This window comes from Muscardinus avellanarius (assembly GCF_963383645.1).
Source record: "Muscardinus avellanarius genome assembly, chromosome: 1".
NCBI classification, from domain to species: domain Eukaryota; kingdom Metazoa; phylum Chordata; class Mammalia; order Rodentia; family Gliridae; genus Muscardinus; species Muscardinus avellanarius.
In genome coordinates, this window is record NC_137786.1 from 238,489,347 (window position 1) to 238,506,867 (window position 17,521).

Here is a 17,521-nt window from a genome sequence, read left to right on the forward strand (position 1 = left end):
GACAGCTAATGAGAAAGGGGTCATAGGAGGAACTCTAGGTGAAAAAGGAAATGTTATAGAGGAGCAAACAAGACAACCTCAATGAGGGGATGGGAGGGGGAAGAAGGAAACTCTCTAAAGCACACAATGTACTTAATCATTTCGAAGTCAACCACTAAGCAAAGCAATGAGAGGAGGGATGGGGAGGGAATGGGGTGGGAATTGGGTAGGAGCTAAATTGGTGATGTGTACATGGACATACACACAAGTTTTTTTTTTTTTACCCCTTATGATGTCTGAATACAATGCACTAATAAGAAAAATTTTTAAAAATTATTGGGAACACACACAATGGAATTCTACACACCATAAAGAAAAATGAAATTACATCATTTGCAAGATAATTGAAGGACATTATGTTACCTGAGATTAGCTAATTAAAGAGAGTAAATGGTCATATGTTTTCTTTAACATATGCAGGAGAGGGAGTAATCAGGGTAAGGAGAGGCTCCAGATGATGAGGAGAACCCTCAGGGAAGCCAGGGAGGAACATAAGGGCAGGGGTGGAGGAGGACTTAGGTTCATAAATACAAACACTACCACAGACTGTGTGTACACGTGAATATATACCACCCTCAATTTGGGTACTCCATGAGGAGGTGGGGCACCAGGAGCGTGTGCATGTGTCACTGTCAACATGATTTACATCATGATGTGAGTCTATAATGCACTAAAAAAGCACACAAAATAAAAGAAAAAGAAAAAGAAAGAGGCCCAGCCTAGTAGGAGATCGTAGGGGCATGCCCCTCAGAGCAGACAAGGGTCATTCTCTTGGACACCTCTTAGTTCCCAGAAGACGGTTGTTATAATAGGGCAGGTCCAGCCCCTCTGGTCTCTGGTTTGCTGTGTCCTCATGTACTCCCTCCCACCATGATTGGGCATCTGGGGCCTCAGCAGAGCCAGACACTGTGCTGTTTAAACCTTAGTCCCCCAATGGGAGCTGAAACAACCTCTTCTCTTTATATTCTTACAACCTCACGTATTTGATTGAGGTCACAGAAAACTAACTGACTACATGGGCAGCAAAAAGAATCCAGTTTTCAATGTCTGGATGTTCTGATCCTAAAGGGAGAGACCAGGGTGGAGAGTTCTTAGAAAACTGAGAATAGATCCAACATACGGATCCTCTAAGATGGCAAACTGTGGGTGCACCTGTTCTTCTGAGCTTAGGGGAAGTCCTTGATATAGTTCTGTATGAAATGTGTCATCTTTGCAACTTAGAAATAGATCGTGGTATCTCTGAATGAGCACAAGGTCGTGCAGAGGTGTGGTCTGCGTGCCCCAGATGAGAACCCGTGTGTGAAACATCCTAAAACCAATGTCACTGCTTTGAGGGGGAGGTTGTAAACGGTGAGATAATTGTGGGTCTGGTGGAGAGGACTACTAAGCAATTCAGGTAATTTCTTTGGCTGGGCATTATGAAGGTCAAAGAGGAAGATCTGGAAGAAGGGCCAGGACAGAGGGCAGGACTGGTCTTCTTACCATGTGGATCATCAGTGGATGCTTCAACTGCAGAGAACATTCAGCCATGACGCCCAAATGCACACCTGCCATCCATGCCAGAATATGGACTTGTCAGGCTTCGGGACAAACAAAAACATTGGTCCTCCTTTGACCCCTCCAGGAAGTACTGAGAGTTTGGACAGGGAAGAATATAGAAAGATGCCCTCATTCCCAGGGTGCCCAGGGCCAAGGGCAGGCAGGTACAGGAGGTTTCAGAGGAAGCAGTGCTTGAGAAGGAAGTGTGTCACAACGTGGAGGGATATTTGTGTTATTTTAAATGACATGGAGCTTCCCTGGGGAAAGCACAGAAATAGACAGGAGGAAGGGGCCTCGTGCCCGTCAGCACCCCTGGACAGGTATATAAAGGGTCCTAGCACCAAACTGCACCACGCACACCTCCCTCTCCACCTGATCCTCAGACCCATCCACCTCAAACACCAGAACCATGGGCTGCTGTGGCTGCTCCGGAGGCTGTGGCTCCAGCTGTGGGGGCTGCGGTTCCAGCTGTGGGGGCTGTGGCTCCAGCTGTGGGGGCTGTGGCTCCAGCTGCTGTGTGCCTGTGTGCTGCTGCAAGCCCGTGTGCTGCTGTGTGCCGGCCTGCTGCTGCTCCAGCGGTGGCTCCTGTGGGGGATGCTGTGGGGGCTGTAAGCCAATCTGCTGCCAGTCCAGCTGCTGCAAACCCTGCTGTTGCCAGTCCAGCTGCTGCAAGCCCTGCTGCTCCTCAGGCTGTGGGTCATCCTGCTGCCAGTCCAGCTGCTGCAAGCCCTGCTGTTCCTCAGGCTGTGGGTCATCTTGCTGCCAGTCCAGCTGCTGCAAGCCCTGCTGCTGTGTCCCCGTGTGTTGCCAGTCCAGCAGCTGCAAGCCCTGCTGTTCCTCAGGCTGTGGGTCATCCTGCTGCCAGACCAGCTGCTGTGTCCCCGTTTGCTGCCAGTCCAGCTGCTGCAAGCCCTGCTGCTCCTCAGCTTGTGGGTCGTCTAGTTGCCAGTCCAGCTGCTGCAAGCCCTGCTGTTGCTAGTCCAGCTGCTGCAAGCCCTCCAGGCCAAGGAGGACCCAGGTGTCCAGTGTAGAAGAAGGACCCAGTTCACCTGTGGTGAGTCCTCTGTCCTCTGCCCAGTGAACCCCGCCTGTCCTCCCTTTACTCCTCCCTCCCCGGCCTCTGAGGCCCTGGACTTCGGGGCTCTGGCTTCTCCTGGACCCTCGTCAAGCTGAGGTGCAGCAGACAGTGGAGCCCCCAGAGCCGGGGAGCCCTGAGCTGCAATTGCTGTGCCCACCCAGAGCTGGCCCTGCCCAGCACAGCCCCTTGGCCTCTCTCACCCTGCTCTCCCTGGTTCTCTATTGAGGTCTCACCTGTTCCCTTCACATCCTTAAATAAACACCTTCCATCCACCCTCTGCACTTCTCCAGGTTGCTCTTTATTCCAGTGTCTGATTACAAACCCCTTCCTTCCTGCCTTGACCTCCTTCAGGGACTTGTGCTGGCTCCCCTCACAGTGTGTCCTTCTGCCCAGTGTCTCTGCACTAACCTGCAGGCCCCCGTGGGGCAGGCTGGGCCAGGGAGGCAGGGTCTACGTAGCACCTGCTTCAGGGTTGGGCCCTTGCACAGTCTCCATCTGAGGCAGATGCAGAGGTCTGTGTACAGCTTCAGAGTCAGAATCAAGGCAGAATCAATGCCAGGCAGCCGTGGAGTGGAGAATCTGGGCAATGCTGGGTCACTGTTCCTTAGGGATCGCTGCTCCTCATGAAGGTGAGGACAGAGTTGGCCTCACTCCGTCCCGGAGGCCTGAGGATGCACAAGGCGGAGTCCACCCTCTGCGTCCTGCCCGGATCCCTTTGTAAGCTTGCTGGGAGGAGACAGAAGGCATGGGAGGCCCTTTCTGTGTTCTTCTCTGTGGTGTGCCATTGCCACCAGTGGTGTTAAAATCAAGTTGATAAAAGTCAAAGGAAGACACATTTTTGTTTCCCAGTCATACCAGCTCATTCAGTGTCTGAAGGCTCCTGCTATCTCATGTAAAGGTTTGTATTAGAATGCCCCTCTATCCCTCATGGAAGCAGGCAGCCATGTTGAAGCCAGGCTTGGTGGCTGAGGAGGGCTCCTGGGGTTGGCCTTGGGAATTATTAAGGTTCTTCCCTGCTCCTCCCCCTTATCCCTCACCACGTGAGGGCAGAGCCTTTGCTCTCTACATCTCTCCTTCCCGACACGATGCCTGAGCTCTGCAGTCCTGGCCTGACATGGAATGAGCTCTGAAATCTCCTAAACTGTGAGCAAGTAAATGTCTCTTCCTCGAGGTTTTGTGCTCAGGTGTTTTGGATTCCAGAGGAGAGTGTTGACCTCGACACGCCATTCGCTGATTGTCCGTGAGTGCAAGCGTAGGTCAGCATGGGGAGCGCTGATGGGCGGCTCATGGGAGGGCAGGAGTTCCATGTGACACGTGTCAGCCAGACCAGAGAGCTGGTCTTTCACAGCATCCTCACAGCTGCGACCCAAAGTGCTTGGCAACCAAGTACTGTTGGAGGAAGGAAGATTTATTTGCTCACAGTTCTGGAGATTTCTGGGATCCAGTCCAAGTTAGGCTGGGTGAAATCTGCAGAGATCAGGACATGGCAGCAGGGAGCAGAGAGAGAACGTGAGCAGAGGGAATCTGCTCTCATATCATGGAGGCAGAAAGCAGAGAGAGAGAGAGAGAGAGAGAGAGAGAGAGAGAGAGACAGAGACAGAGACAGAGACAGAGACAGAAAGAAAGACCCAAGGCCACATTTCTTTTGTCACACTTTACCTACCTACCTTACAACTATTAAATCTATTAATCCATTAGACGCTTAGTCCCATGAGTGGATTTATCCATTAAGAAGTTTAGAGCCTTCATAATTGAGTCATTTCACTTCTTCACCTTTTTTTAAACAAATTTTTTATTGAACATAAATGGTATACATGTAAACTATACTTGGTTCCCTCTCCCCCCACCTCCATTTTCTCTTCCCCCCTCCCACCACACATTTTTTATTAGTACATGAGCTCTTCCAGAGGACATCTCGAGATCCTTAGTTATATCAGTGAATACCCCCACGCCCCCCCCCTTTTTTTTTTACTGAGAATTGAACTCTGGGATATTCTATGTTCAATCTATATACTCCCAGCCCTTTTAATATTTTAAATATAAAACAGAGCCTTTGTAAGTTGCTGAAGCTGGCCTCGTGCATGTAACCCTCCTGTCTCAGCCTCCCAATCTTAGAATTATAGACAGGTGCTGCCACACCTAGCAATACCTTTTTGCAAATAAGGAAAGATGCATTCTTTGGCCAGAGACAGTGGTGTTCACAGCTTCAGGCAGTTAGGCCGAGGTTGGACGTCCTCTGGACACCCAGCCTGGACTGCGCACGAAGGCAGCACAGGGCAGGCATCTTCACCAGGGCCTGTGTGTGTCTCTGCTGGCCGCGCCTGCTCTCACGGGGTCTCTACACTTTACCACAGAAGTATCAGTGCCCCTGCTGCTCTGAGACAGCAGCTGGGCTCAGCCAACTTCTCTGACCCCTGAACAAGTGTGCGCGTCCAGCTCCAGCAACCAGGGCCTGCTGCTGCAGGACTCCCTCGTCACCGAGGTCCAGGTGGCAGGAGTGGACACGGCTCAGTTGCTCCTGCTGGGCTTCACCTCCCACCTGTGGCTCAGCCTCTGCTCTCTGCCCTTCACCCTCCTGACTGCCGCCTGCCTGTCTGTGGGCCTCAGGGCCCTGCGTCAGACGACAGGATGCCCCAGGGGTACCCTTAGCCAGCCCCAGACCTGTGTAGGTGAGCTCCCTGCAGCAGCAGCAACAGCAGCTCTGTGTGTGAGTGTGTGACCTTTGTACATCTGAGGGGTGTGTGTGTGAAGTGCATGTGTATACACGTGTACTGTGTGGTTCTATGTAGCATATATATATATATATATATATATATATATATATATATCATAGTGTTCCTGAGTGTATATACACATAATGTTCATGTATATGTGTGCATGTATATAGTTTGTATGTAGCGTCCACACATGTGTGCATATACTGTACGTATATGTAGTATTGCCTATATAAGTATGTATATCTAAAGCGTGTTTATACGTGCGTGTATTAACATTTTCACAGTTATTCTAAAAAGGCCTGAACACATAAAATAGAGAAGGGAGATTTATTAGCTCCAGTTTTCTATGGAGATGTTGGGGTTCAGTCCCTGTGAGGCCAGGGCGTGGGTCTAGTGCAGGGAGCAGAGCCAGGGAGAGAGCACGGCTTGGCGCTCACGTCACCAAGTCCTGAAGCAGGGCCAGAGCGGGTGAGGAGGAGCCATGTGTAATCCCCAGGCTGCACCCACCATCCCGCCACCACCCAGAGACACCATTAGAATGGGTTTATCCACTGCTGCGGTCACGGCCAGCCCCACCTCCAACACTGCCACAGGGTGGGGGTATAGACTGCGTGTAGAAGGCCCCCGGGCTCAATCTCAGTAAAAAATAAAGAAAGAAGGGGGCCGTGGGGGTCTGGTGGTCCAAGGGTAGAGGTGGAGGACAGCTCCCCACAGAGCCCCTGAGGACATACCTATGGACAGCGTGCTGACTTTAGATCTCTGGCCTCCCACTGTGGAAAAAAATTGCTTGTAACTTTTATTTCACTCACATTCTCAGTAGCAACTGGAACCTAGTATCCAAAGCAGAGATGACAAGTCGAGCCTGGGATGGGCTTATTCAGCAAGCACAGGGCTGGGGCCTCATCCTTAGAACTCAAAAATTTTTTTCCTTTTTCTTTGAGTACTGGGAATTGAACCCAGAGATCCTCGACCTCTGAGCTATAGCCCCAGCCCTATTTTATTTTTATTTGGAAACAGTGTCTCTCTAGATTGATGAGAGGCTCACTACTTGCTGAGGCTGTCCTCAAACCTGTGATGCTCCCCTCCCAGCCTCCTCTGTCAGGGATTACAAGCATGTGCCAACATGCCTGGCTCCAGAACTAAAAATTTAAAGATGATGATAGAGGAGGAGGAGGAGAGGAGGAAGAACAAGGTACACGCCTGGACACAAGATGCTATGTTTTGCATATAGAATGTCCTTTGGAAGAGCTCATGTATTAATGCAAAAATGTTCAGAGTTTAAATGACTCAATTATGAGGGTTCTAATCTTCTCCATGGATGAATCCATTAATGGGTCCAATCATTAATGGATTCATAGGTTTATTAGTTGGTAATATAGGCAGTATGACTGGAGGAATGCGGCTTTGGGCTCCCTGTCTGTCTGTCTGTCTGTCTGTCTGTCTCCCTCCTTCCCGCCTCCATGACGTTAAAGCAGAGTCCCTCTGCTTGCGTTCTCTCTCTATTTGCTCCCTGCGTCCACGTCCTGAGCTCTGCAGATTTCACTAACGTGGACTGAATCCCTGAAATCTCCAGGATGGTGAACAAATTAATCCTCCTCCTCTAACATGCGGTTGTCAAGTGCTTTGGGTCACAGCTGTGGGAACGCTCTCTGACATACCTGCTCTGGTCTGCTGCTACGTGTCACAGGGACTTCCTTCGCCTTCCCCCAGCCCATCATCAGCGGTCCCTTTGCGGATGGAAACATGCACTCACTGTCAAGGCAACAAATAGAGCCTCGGTCAGCACACTCACTGCTATAATCCAAACGCCTGACCACAAAACTTAGAGGAAGGAAGACTGACTTGCTCATTTATTTATCTGTTTTGAGTATTTCAGGGCTTCATTCTTTGTTAGACCAGGCCTGCAGAGCTCAGGGCGTGGCAACAGGAAAGAGTGAAAGGGAGAGGGCAAGGCTCTGCTCTCAAGGTGTGGAGGCTGGAAATAGGGGAAAGAGTGGGAGGAGAAGCAACCTTAAGAATCCCCAAGGTCACACCTCCAGAAGCCCTCCTTAGCAAACAAGCCTGGCTTCCAACATGGCTTCCAACATGGCTACCTGTCTCCATGAGGATGGGGAGACATTCTAAATACAAACCATTACATGAAGTACCAGGAGATTTCAGATATTGAATGGGCTAGCGTCACTGGAGAACAAAAATGTGTATTCCTTTGATTTTTATCAATTTGGTCTAACTACCTGTTGGCAATGGAAGGCCACAGGAAAAATATAAAAGCAGAAAGTGCCCTCATATGCCAATGTCTTTTTATTTATATATTTATTTATTTATTTATTATTGTTGCATTGTAATCATATATCACATTGGAATACAAGACTTGAGAGGATATACAAGCACACATCATCCAATTAGCCCTCATCCAGCCCCCATCCCATTCCCTCCCCCTCCTCAATCCCACACTTGTTTGGTGATTAACTTTGATACATTTGTTTATGTACCTCCTGCTTTTTAAAGAGGCTCCATCCTCCCCTATTCAATACCCTCTGATGGGTCACCTTAATTGCTTCACTATAGGGCCCATTCTATAGCTCGACCTCTTCCTGTTGCCCCTCTCCTTCTGGTTTTTGCTGATTAGGGGAAGCATCTGATTTTTATTTTCTGCGATATTTCTCTGTGTATGCTGCGTTGCAAGTACCGATCCCACTCTTGATGGCCCTGGTAGTGGCCTGGCTACCCGGTGGACTGATCCAGACCTTGCTGGCTCAAGCAGCGGCCTTGCCTCATGGCAGGCCCCGATTCTGGTCTCGCTGGCCCTGATACCGGCTTAACCCCTCAGCTGCCTCCAATCCTGGCCTTGCTGGCCCCAGCACCGGCCTAGCCTCAAGGCAGGCTCCGATACCAGCCTCGGAGGCCTCAGTAGCGGCCTTGCCTCACGGAAGGCTCCAATGACGGCAGCTGGCCCCGGCACCGGCCTAACCCCTCCGCAGGCTCTGATTTGGGCCTCGGAGGCCCCAGTACCAGCCTTGTCTCATGGCAGGCTCCGATCCTGGCCTCGCTGGCCCCGGCATCGGCCTAACCCCTCGGCAGGCTCTTATCCTGGCCTCGGAGGCCCCAGCACTGGCCTTGTCTCACAGCAGTTTCCGATGCTGGCCTCACTTACAGTGGCAATGGCAGTGCCCAGTACTCAGGGGAGGCAGAGATCTGATGCATTACACCTGGAAACTTTGAAATAATAACCTCAGAGGCAGAATGCTACCACCACGCACCCTCGAGAACGTGGGACATGTGGTTGGGTGAAGAGGGTGCTCGGATAGGAGCCTGCTGAGGGGTGAGGCCGGAAACGGATAGAGCAAAGCTGGGATTGGAGCCTGCTGTGAGGCAGGGCCGGTGCTGGAGCCTCCGAGGCCGGGATCAGAGCCTGCCGTGAGGCAAGGCCAGTGCTGGGGACTTTGAGGCCAGGATCGGAGCCTGCGGAGGGGTTACGCTGGTGCCGGGGCCAGCAAGACCGGGATCAGAGCTTACCATGAGGCAAGGCCACTGCTGGGGCCTCCGAGGCCAGTATTGGAGCCTGCCAATGTCTTTTTGTTGTTGTTGTTGTTGTTGTTGTTTTGTTGGGTTTTTTTTTTTTTTGGTTATTGGTTTTGGTGGTACTAGGGTTCCTGGAAGCCCTTCTACCTCCAGGCTACAGTCCCAGACCTATTTTTTAAATTTATTTTTGGAAACAGGGTGTTTTAAGCCATCATGGCTAGCTTTAAACCTGCGTGATTCTCCTGTCTCTGCCTCTCAAGTGCGGAGATTACAAGCGTGCGCCACCATGGCCGGCATCCCAATGTCTTTCAAGGCAAGCTTACACAGGGATCTGGGCCAGGAAGCCCAGAGGGTTGACTCCCCCAGGAGCATCCTCAGGCCTGCAGGACAGAGGGAGGCCAACTCTGTCCTCACCCATGAGAGGAGTAGCGACTGCTAAGGAGCAGTGGCCTTGAACTGCCCAGAATTCTCCATAGATTTAGTGTAGAGACACTGGGCAGAAGGACACACTGTGAGGGGAGCCGGCACAAGTCCCTGAAGGAGGACGAGGCAGGAAGGAAGGGGTTTGTGATCAGACACTGGAATAAAGAGCAACCTGGAGAAGCGCAGAGGATGAGGGAAGGTGTTTATTTAAGGATGTGAAGGGAACAGGTGAGACCTCAATAGAGAACCAGGGAGAGCAGGGTGAGAGAGGTCAAGGGGACTGTGCTGGGCAGGGCCAGCTCTGGGTGGGCACAGCAATTGCAGCTCAGGGCTCTCCGGCTCTGGGGGCTCCACTGTCTGCTGCACCTCAGCTTGACGAGGGCCCAGGAGAAGCCAGAGCCCCAAAGGCCAGGGCCTCAGAGGGAAGACAGGCGGGGTTCACTGGGCAGAGGACAGAGGACTCACCACAGGTGAACTGGGTCCTTCTTCTACACTGGACACCTGGGTCCTCCTTGGCCTGGAGGGCTTGCAGCAGCTGGACTAGCAACAGCAGGGCTTGCAGCAGCTGGTCTGGCAACTAGACGACCCACAAGCTGAGGAGCAGCAGGGCTTGCAGCAGCTGGACTGGCAACACACAGGGACACAGCAGCTGGACTGGCAGCAGCAGGGCTTGCAGCAGCTGGACTGGCAGCAGGATGACCCACAGCCTGAGGAGCAGCAGGGCTTGCAGCAGCTGGACTGGCAGCAGGATGACCCACAACCTGAGGAGCAGCAGGGCTTGCAGCAGCTGGACTGGCAGCAGGATGACCCACAGCCTGAGGAGCAGCAGGGCTTGCAGCAGCTGGACTGGCAGCACACAGGGACACAGCAGCTGTACTGGCAGCAACAAGGTTTGAGGCAGCTGGACTGACAGCAGGTTTGCTTACAGACCCCACAGGAGCCCCCACAGGAGCCACCGCTGGAGCAGCAGCAGGCTGGCACACAGCAGCACACGGGCTTGCAGCAGCACACAGGCACACAGCAGCTGGAGCCACAGCTCCCACAGCTGGTGCCACAGCCCCCACAGCTGGAGCCACAGCCCGCACAGCTAGAGCCACAGCCTCCAGAGCAGCCACAGCAGCCCATGGTTCTGGTGTTTGAGTTGGATGGGTCTGAGGATGAGGTGGAGAGGGAGGTGTGCGTGTGTGAAGCCTTTGGTGCTAGGACCCTTTATATATCTGTCCAGGGGTGCTGATGGGCATGAGGCCCCTTCCTCCTGTCTATTTCTGTGCTTTCCCCAAGGAAGCTCCATGTCATTTAAAATAACACAAACATCCCTCCACGTTGTGACACACTTCCTTCTCAAGCACTGCTTCCTCTGAAACCTCCTGTACCTGCCTGCCCTTGGCCCTGGGCACCCTGGGAATGAGGGCATCTTTCTATATTCTTCCCTGTCCAAACTCTCACTCCTTCCTGGAGGTGTCAAGGGAGGACCAATGTTTTTGTTTGTCCAAAAGCCTGACAAGTCCATATCCTGGCATGGATGGCAGGTGTGCATTTGGGCGTCATGGCTGAATGTTCTCTGCAGTTGAAGCATCCACTGATGGTCCACATGGTAAGAAGACCAGTCCTGCCCTCTGTCCTGGCCCTTCTCCCAGATCTTCCTCTTTGACCTTCATAATGCCCAGCCAAAGAAATTACCTGAATTGCTTAGTAGTCCTCTCCACCAGACCCACAATTATCTCACCGTTTACAACCTCCCCCTCAAAGCAGTGACATTGGTTTTAGGTATGTTTAACACACGGGTTCTCATCTGGGGCTCACATACCACAGCTCTGCACGACCTAGTGCTCATTCAGAGATACCACGATCTATTTCTAAGTTGCACAGATGACACATTTCATACAGAACTATATCAAGGACTGCCCCTAAACTCAGAAGAACAGGTACACCCACAGTTTGCCATCTTAGAGGATCCGTATGTTGGATCTATTCCCAGTTTTCTAAGAGCTCTCCACCCTGGTCTCTCCCTTTAGGATAGGAACATCCAGACATTGAAAACCGGATTCTTTTTGCTGCCCATGTAGTCAGTTAGTTTTCTGTGACCTCAATCAAATACATGAGGTTGTAAGAATATAAAGAGAAAGGTTGTTTCAGCTCCCATTGGGTGACTAAGGTTTAAACAGCACAGTGTCTGGCTCTGCTGAGGCCCCAGATGCCCAATCATGGTGGGAGGGAGTACATGAGGACACAGCAAACCAGAGACCAGAGGGGCTGGACCTGCCCTATTATAACAACCGTCTTCTGGGAACTAAGAGGTGTCCAAGAGAATGACCCTTGTCTGCTCTGAGGGGCATGCCCCTACGATCTCCTACTAGGCTGGGCCTCTTTCTTTTTCTTTTTCTTTTATTTTGTGTGCTTTTTTAGTGCATTATAGTCTCACATCATGATGTAAATCATGTTGACAGTGACACATGCACACGCTCCTGGTGCCCCACCTCCTCATGGAGTACCCAAATTGAGGGTGGTATATATTCACGTGTACACACAGTCTGTGGTAGTGTTTGTATTTATGAACCAAGTCCTCCTCCACCCCTGCCCTTATGTTCCTCCCTGGCTCCCCTGAGGTTTCTCCTCATTGTCTGGAATCTCTCTTGTATCTTGATTACTCCCTGTCCTGCACATATTAAAGAAAACATACAACCATTCACTCTTTGTAATTTTTTTGTTGTTGCTTTTGCAGTACTGGGGATGGAATCCAAGGGCATTCTACCTTTGTGCTACACCCTCAGCCCTATTTTTTTATTCTTTATTTTGAAACTGGGTGTCACTGAGTTGCAAAGAGCCTCACTAAGTAGCTGAGGCTGTCCACGAACTGTGATCCTTTGCTCTCAGCCTCCAGAATGCTGGGATGACAAGCGTGAGACACCACGCCCGGCTCCACTCTTAGTAATTTTCTAATCGCACCTAACATAATGTTCTCCATGTCCTTCCATTGTATTGCAAATGATGTAATTTTATTTTCCTTTATTGCTGAGTAGAATTCCATTGTGTTCCATAGTTTGGCTATTGTGAATTGTGCTGCTATGACCACGGGTGTGTATATCTTACTGTAGTTCTCTGGCTTCTACCCCTTTGGAAAGACACCCAAGAGTGGTGTGGCGGGTTCTAATGGTGGATCCAATTCCAGTTTTCCAAGGACTCTCCACACTCATGTCCACAGTGACTGGACTATGTTACTAGTTTGCAATCCCACCAACAATGTAGAAGAGTGCCTATTTCCCTGCAGTCTTGCCAGCACTCATTGTTACATGACCTTGTTATGATTGCCACTCTGCTTGGGGGTCATGGAATCTCAGTGTAGTTTGATTAGCATCTCCCTGATGGCTAATGATGCTGAACATCTTCTATGCTTTTCTTGGCCATTTGTATCTCCTCTTCTGTGAAAAGCCTGTTCAATTCAGTTGCCCATTTCTTGATTGAGTTCTTTGCTTTTCTACTGTAAAGTTTTTAAGTTCTTTGTATATTCTAGATATCAGATCTGTTAGAGGGATAGCGGGTAAAGAACTTCTCCCATTCCACAGGCTTTCTCTTTAGAATCGTGTGTGTGTGTGTGTGTGTGTGTGTGTGTGTGTGTGTGTGTGTGTTACTGGGGCTGGAACCCAGGGGCATTCAACCTCTGAGCTACATCCTCAACCCTATTTTCTATTCTTTACTTATAAACAGGGTTTCACTGAGTTGCAAAGAGCTTTGCTAAGTAGTTGAGGATGTCTGTGAACCACGATCCTCCTTCTCAGCCTCCCACATGCTCAGATTGCAAGCATGCACCACCACACCCAGCTCTCTTCAGACTCTGGATGGTTTCCTTTGATGAGAGGAAATGTTTTATTTTGATGCCATCTCACTTATCGATTCTTGTTTTAATTACATGAGCTTTAGGGGTCTTATTAAAGTGGCTTCTACCTGTGCCTATATGTTGGAGTGTTGAACCTATGCCCTCCTCCAAAAGCTTCATAGACTCTGGGGTAACTTCCGGGTCTTTGACCAACTCCTGTTGATTTCTGTGCAGGGTGAGAGAGAAGAATTTAGTTCCATTTTTCTCCAGGTGGATGGCCAGTTCCTCCAGCACCATTCATTGAAAAGGATACCTTGTCTCCTGTCTCAGGCTCCCAAGTACTGAGATCATAGGACTGCACTACCATGCCCAGCTTAGACCCTAATTCTTAACATTCCTCCAGCTCTTGACTGAGGATAAAGCTTCCAGCACATGAGCCCTTCCTCTGTCTAGGTAACAATGTGCATCCACAGATCACCCACTTTCATTGCTGAATGGTGTCCAGTATGGACACATGGCACATTGTGTTCATCCCCCACCACAGAGACAGGATGGACGACCACTGGAGGTTTAATCTGGATGCTGTATCGATCTGTTTTCTATTGTGTAACAAAACATCCAAGACTGGTTAACTTTACAAAGAAGAGAGATGTGTTTATTTCACAGTCCTGGGGTATCCAAGAGCATGGAGCTGGCATCTGCTTGACTCGGGGAGGGCTGCGTGATGGATTGTACCACTATGGCTGGAATGTGTGTTAGGAATGAGGGTGTGTGAGGAAGAAGGACCCAGAGGAGGAGTCAAGCTCCTGATGAGAACCCAGTCTTTCAGGAGCTGATCAGTTCCTGAGACTAGTGTGAGATCTCTTCCTTCTTCTGGACCCGCCTCCTAAGCCTTTGTCCCCACAGCTGTGGACTGAGCCCCCAGTACATGAGTCTTGGGGTCACACGTGCACCATCTCAGACAGCTGACGTCAGGCCGACGAGGCCACAGGCACCAAGAGTGGGCGGTTTGCCTGCTCCCAGTGCTGCCTCCTGGAGGGAGCCGTGTGGCTCACGTAATGGATGGACAGAGCCTGCAGAGGAGCCTGCTGGGGCCGGGGCTTTGGGGCGGCACAAGGTCCCAAAGGTGGTTGAAGCTCTTGCTCGCACCCTAGGAGGGAGCAGTCAGGCTTTTTTGAGATTGATCAGACTTGGGTGCAGAGGAAAAGTGAGAGGTGATCCTCAAAGCTGAGTGCATAAACATCCAGAGGAAGCCAGACTCCTCGTGGCTCCTGGTCCCCTGCTCTGTGGGGCACATGGAGACCAGCTCCAACTTTGGGTGAGCTGAGCAAAGCAGGTGGAACCTTAGTGAGCCTATTTCCAGGTCCACACAAGGTTACTTGCTAGGATAGTCAGAATGATTGCTGGGTCCTCTACAAAGTGTTTGTTCGGCTTCACAGGACACAGCCACACTTTTCCCAGAGGCTGGGCCATGTGGACAGACCCGTTGGTTGGTGGCCTGTCTGGTGTGCGGCCCATCCCTGCCAGCACGTGGTGTTTTCAGGTTTTTCATGTTAGACAATCTAGAAGATGTGCTGTGGTACCTCACTGATCACTTGTTTTTCTGTTTCCAGTTGGTCTTTGGTGCTGAATGCCATCCTTGGGCTCACTTGCTGTTCACTGTCGTCCCCTGTGAATTGGCTTTCTATGTCTTTTGTCCATGTTCTTTTTGGAACATTTTCTTACTGTTAGTGAGTTCTCTCTATTTGGGATTCACGTTATCTGTCCCATATGTGGGTAATTTTCCCCTAATACATGCATATTCCACCACCCATTTAATAAGATTGCTCTCAGAGCAATACTCTTTAATTTTTATGAAGTCCTATTGATGTTTTTTTCTTATATGTCACTTGTGCCATGTATAAGAACTCCTCATGTACCCTTAATCTTAATATTTTTATTGTGTGTTTTCTTCTAAATGTTTAAAGTTATATGTTTCATGATCTGTTCTGACTTATAACCAATATGAAGTTTGGTCAAGATCTTTTTTCTCCCCTAAAATGTCCAGTTGTTCCAACTACTTGTTGAAGAGATGTCCTTCTACAATTAAACTGATTTTGTGCCTTTGACAAAATCCAGTGAGCTGTACTTGTGTGGGTGTGCTTGTGGGCTCCCTGTTCTGTTCATTGACCTGTGTCTTTCCTCTGCCAATACCACACTGTCTTGCTTTTGTACATCGTAAATAGACAGTGTTTCTCCTCTTATTACCTTCTTTTGCAAAATTGCATTGGCTCGTCTAGTTCACTTATCTTTCTCTGTAAATTTTAGAATCAGGCTCTATAACTACAGTGAATCCTGCTGATATTTTGATAAAAAATATTTATAGATTCATAATTTCAGAGAATTGAATTTTTTCAGTACTAGAGATTGAACCCAGAAGCATTCCACCTGCAAAATACACCCCCAGGCCTAGGTTTTTATTATTTATTTTTAAATATGGTCTCACTAAGTAGCTGAGGCTGGCCAAACCTGCAATCCTCCTGTCTCAGTCTCTCAAGTACGGGAATTACAGGCATGTACCACCACATTCATCTGAGAATTGACATTTTTACTACATTGAATATTCCAATCCATGAATATGGTATGTCTTCGTATTGCCGTCCTGCAGTGTGGATCCCCATCTGTCTCAGCAAACCAGGTACAGACAGAGATGGCGGCCACTAGGAGCGGAAAAATTTTCACCACGAGAACTAAATTGTGTGCGGAGGGAAGGCGTTTATTTAAAGATCACACAGGGCCCCATTTGGGCAAAGTATGCAGAGAGAAAAGAAAGCTGGTGTGAAGGGTTAATGGGTCCCCGAAGACCTGGAGGCGCCTGGGAGGCCATGGCAGAAGGGATCCAGGGCTCAGGAGCTGGGGCTCTACAGGGGCTGCGGGTCTACACAGAAAGACTGAGGACCACAGTCTTCAGAGTGGGGCTGGGGCGCAGCTTCTCATTAGGGGTGCTGGGAGAGAAGATCGTGCCCTCCTCCGCAGCCACCTGATGGACACCCAGCTCAGGAGGCTGAGGAAAGAGTGTTCTGGAGACAGATGAGATTAGAGCTTCATGGAGATGCGATGCAGCCCAGGACACTAGGTGCAGCCTCAGAAACCCCAAAGGGCAGGGTTACCTGAGAGTGCGGCACAGCCTCAGATCTTGCACTGGCAGCACACGGGGGCACAGCAGCTGGACTGGCCGCAGCAGGGCTTGCAGCAGCTGGACTGGCAGCAGCAGGGCTTGCAGCAGCTGGACTGGCAGCAGCAGGGCTTGCAGCAGCTGGACTGGCAGCAGGATGACCCACAGCCTGAGGAGCAGCAGGGCTTGCAGCAGCTGGACTGGCAGCAGCAGGGCTTGCAGCAGCTGGACTGGCCGCAGCAGGGCTTGCAACAGCTGGACTGGCAGCAGCTGGACTTACAGCCTCCACAGGAGCCACAGCCCCCCTTGGAGCCCCCACAGGAGCCACAGCCCCCCTTGCAGCCCCCACAGGAGCCACAGCCCCCCTTGCAGCTCCCACAGGAGCCACAGCCCCCCTTGGAGCCCCCACAGGAGCCACAGCCCCCCTTGCAGCCCCCACAGGAGCCACAGCCCCCCTTGGAGCCCCCACAGGAGCCACAGCTGGAGCAGCAACAGGCCGGCACACAGCAGCACACGGGCTTGCAGCAGCACACAGGCACACAGCAGCTGGAGCCACAGCCCCCACAGCTCGAGCCGCAGCCCCCACAGCTGGAGCCACAGCCCCCACAGCTGGAGCCGCAGCCCCCACAGCTGGAGCCACAGCCTCCAGAGCAGCCACAGCAGCCCATGGTTCTGGCGGTCGAGGTGGGTGGGTCAGATAGCGGAGCAGGTAGAGAGGGAGGTGTGCGGTGTGCAGCCTTCTGGGATGGGGCCTTTTTATACCTGCCCAGGCTGTGAGAGGCTGGGCACATGCCTGCTTCCCAGTTCCTGTTTACACTGTCCTCGGCAGACATGTGTGATTGCTTTTCTTTGGTTGTGTTGATGTTTTTGGTAGTGAGTGTGTGGGCTTTCCTCATGAAATCATTTCCTTGTGATATTCATATTGGAAGGAAAAACAGCTTCCTTGCCTTGGTCTCCTGGCCTTTGCAGAATGAAAACTCACAGCACCAGCCTGACAGGATGCATGAGGAGTACCTGAGTTAATTCATGTGCGATGCCCTGGGCTCCTGGCGTGGGGATCCCCCCCACCGTGTGCTGGGTGCCCTGGCAGGTGGTCCTGGCCTGTTCTGAAGCTCTCCTTGCCCAGGACAGCGCCACCTCTGCCTGGCTCTGCTGCTCCCAGGTGTGCTGTCTTCCTGCCTCAACAAGGGCAGTGGCAGCCAGATGCTCAGCACAGGCACCAGGGAGCCTGGGCC

General features: G+C 51.0%; 2 protein-coding genes across 3 annotated transcripts in view; one reads left to right on the plus strand and one right to left on the minus strand.

Moving 5' to 3' along the window:
- LOC308269098 (uncharacterized protein) overlaps window positions 1–16,954 on the minus strand; it is a gene marked incomplete at both ends in the record, with an annotated part of 40,405 nt that extends 23,451 nt beyond the window's left edge. Inside the window, one exon of one of the 2 annotated variants that reach the window (XM_080704254.1) lies at window positions 16,666–16,954. In XM_080704254.1, coding sequence (XP_080560380.1) covers window positions 16,666–16,954 — 289 coding nt within the window. Of the gene's footprint in view, window positions 1–10,373; window positions 10,444–16,665 lie in introns of those variants that run through there. The other variant, XM_080704255.1, reaches the window with a different exon arrangement.
- Window positions 1,988–5,367, plus strand: LOC308272589 (uncharacterized protein; the record flags this gene model as incomplete). Its single annotated transcript, XM_080709452.1, is given in 5 exon segments — window positions 1,988–2,554; window positions 2,558–2,632; window positions 3,265–3,373; window positions 5,080–5,252; window positions 5,326–5,367. Coding segments are annotated over 5 exon segments (966 nt in total).
- Window positions 16,955–17,521: the final 567 nt, after the last annotated feature.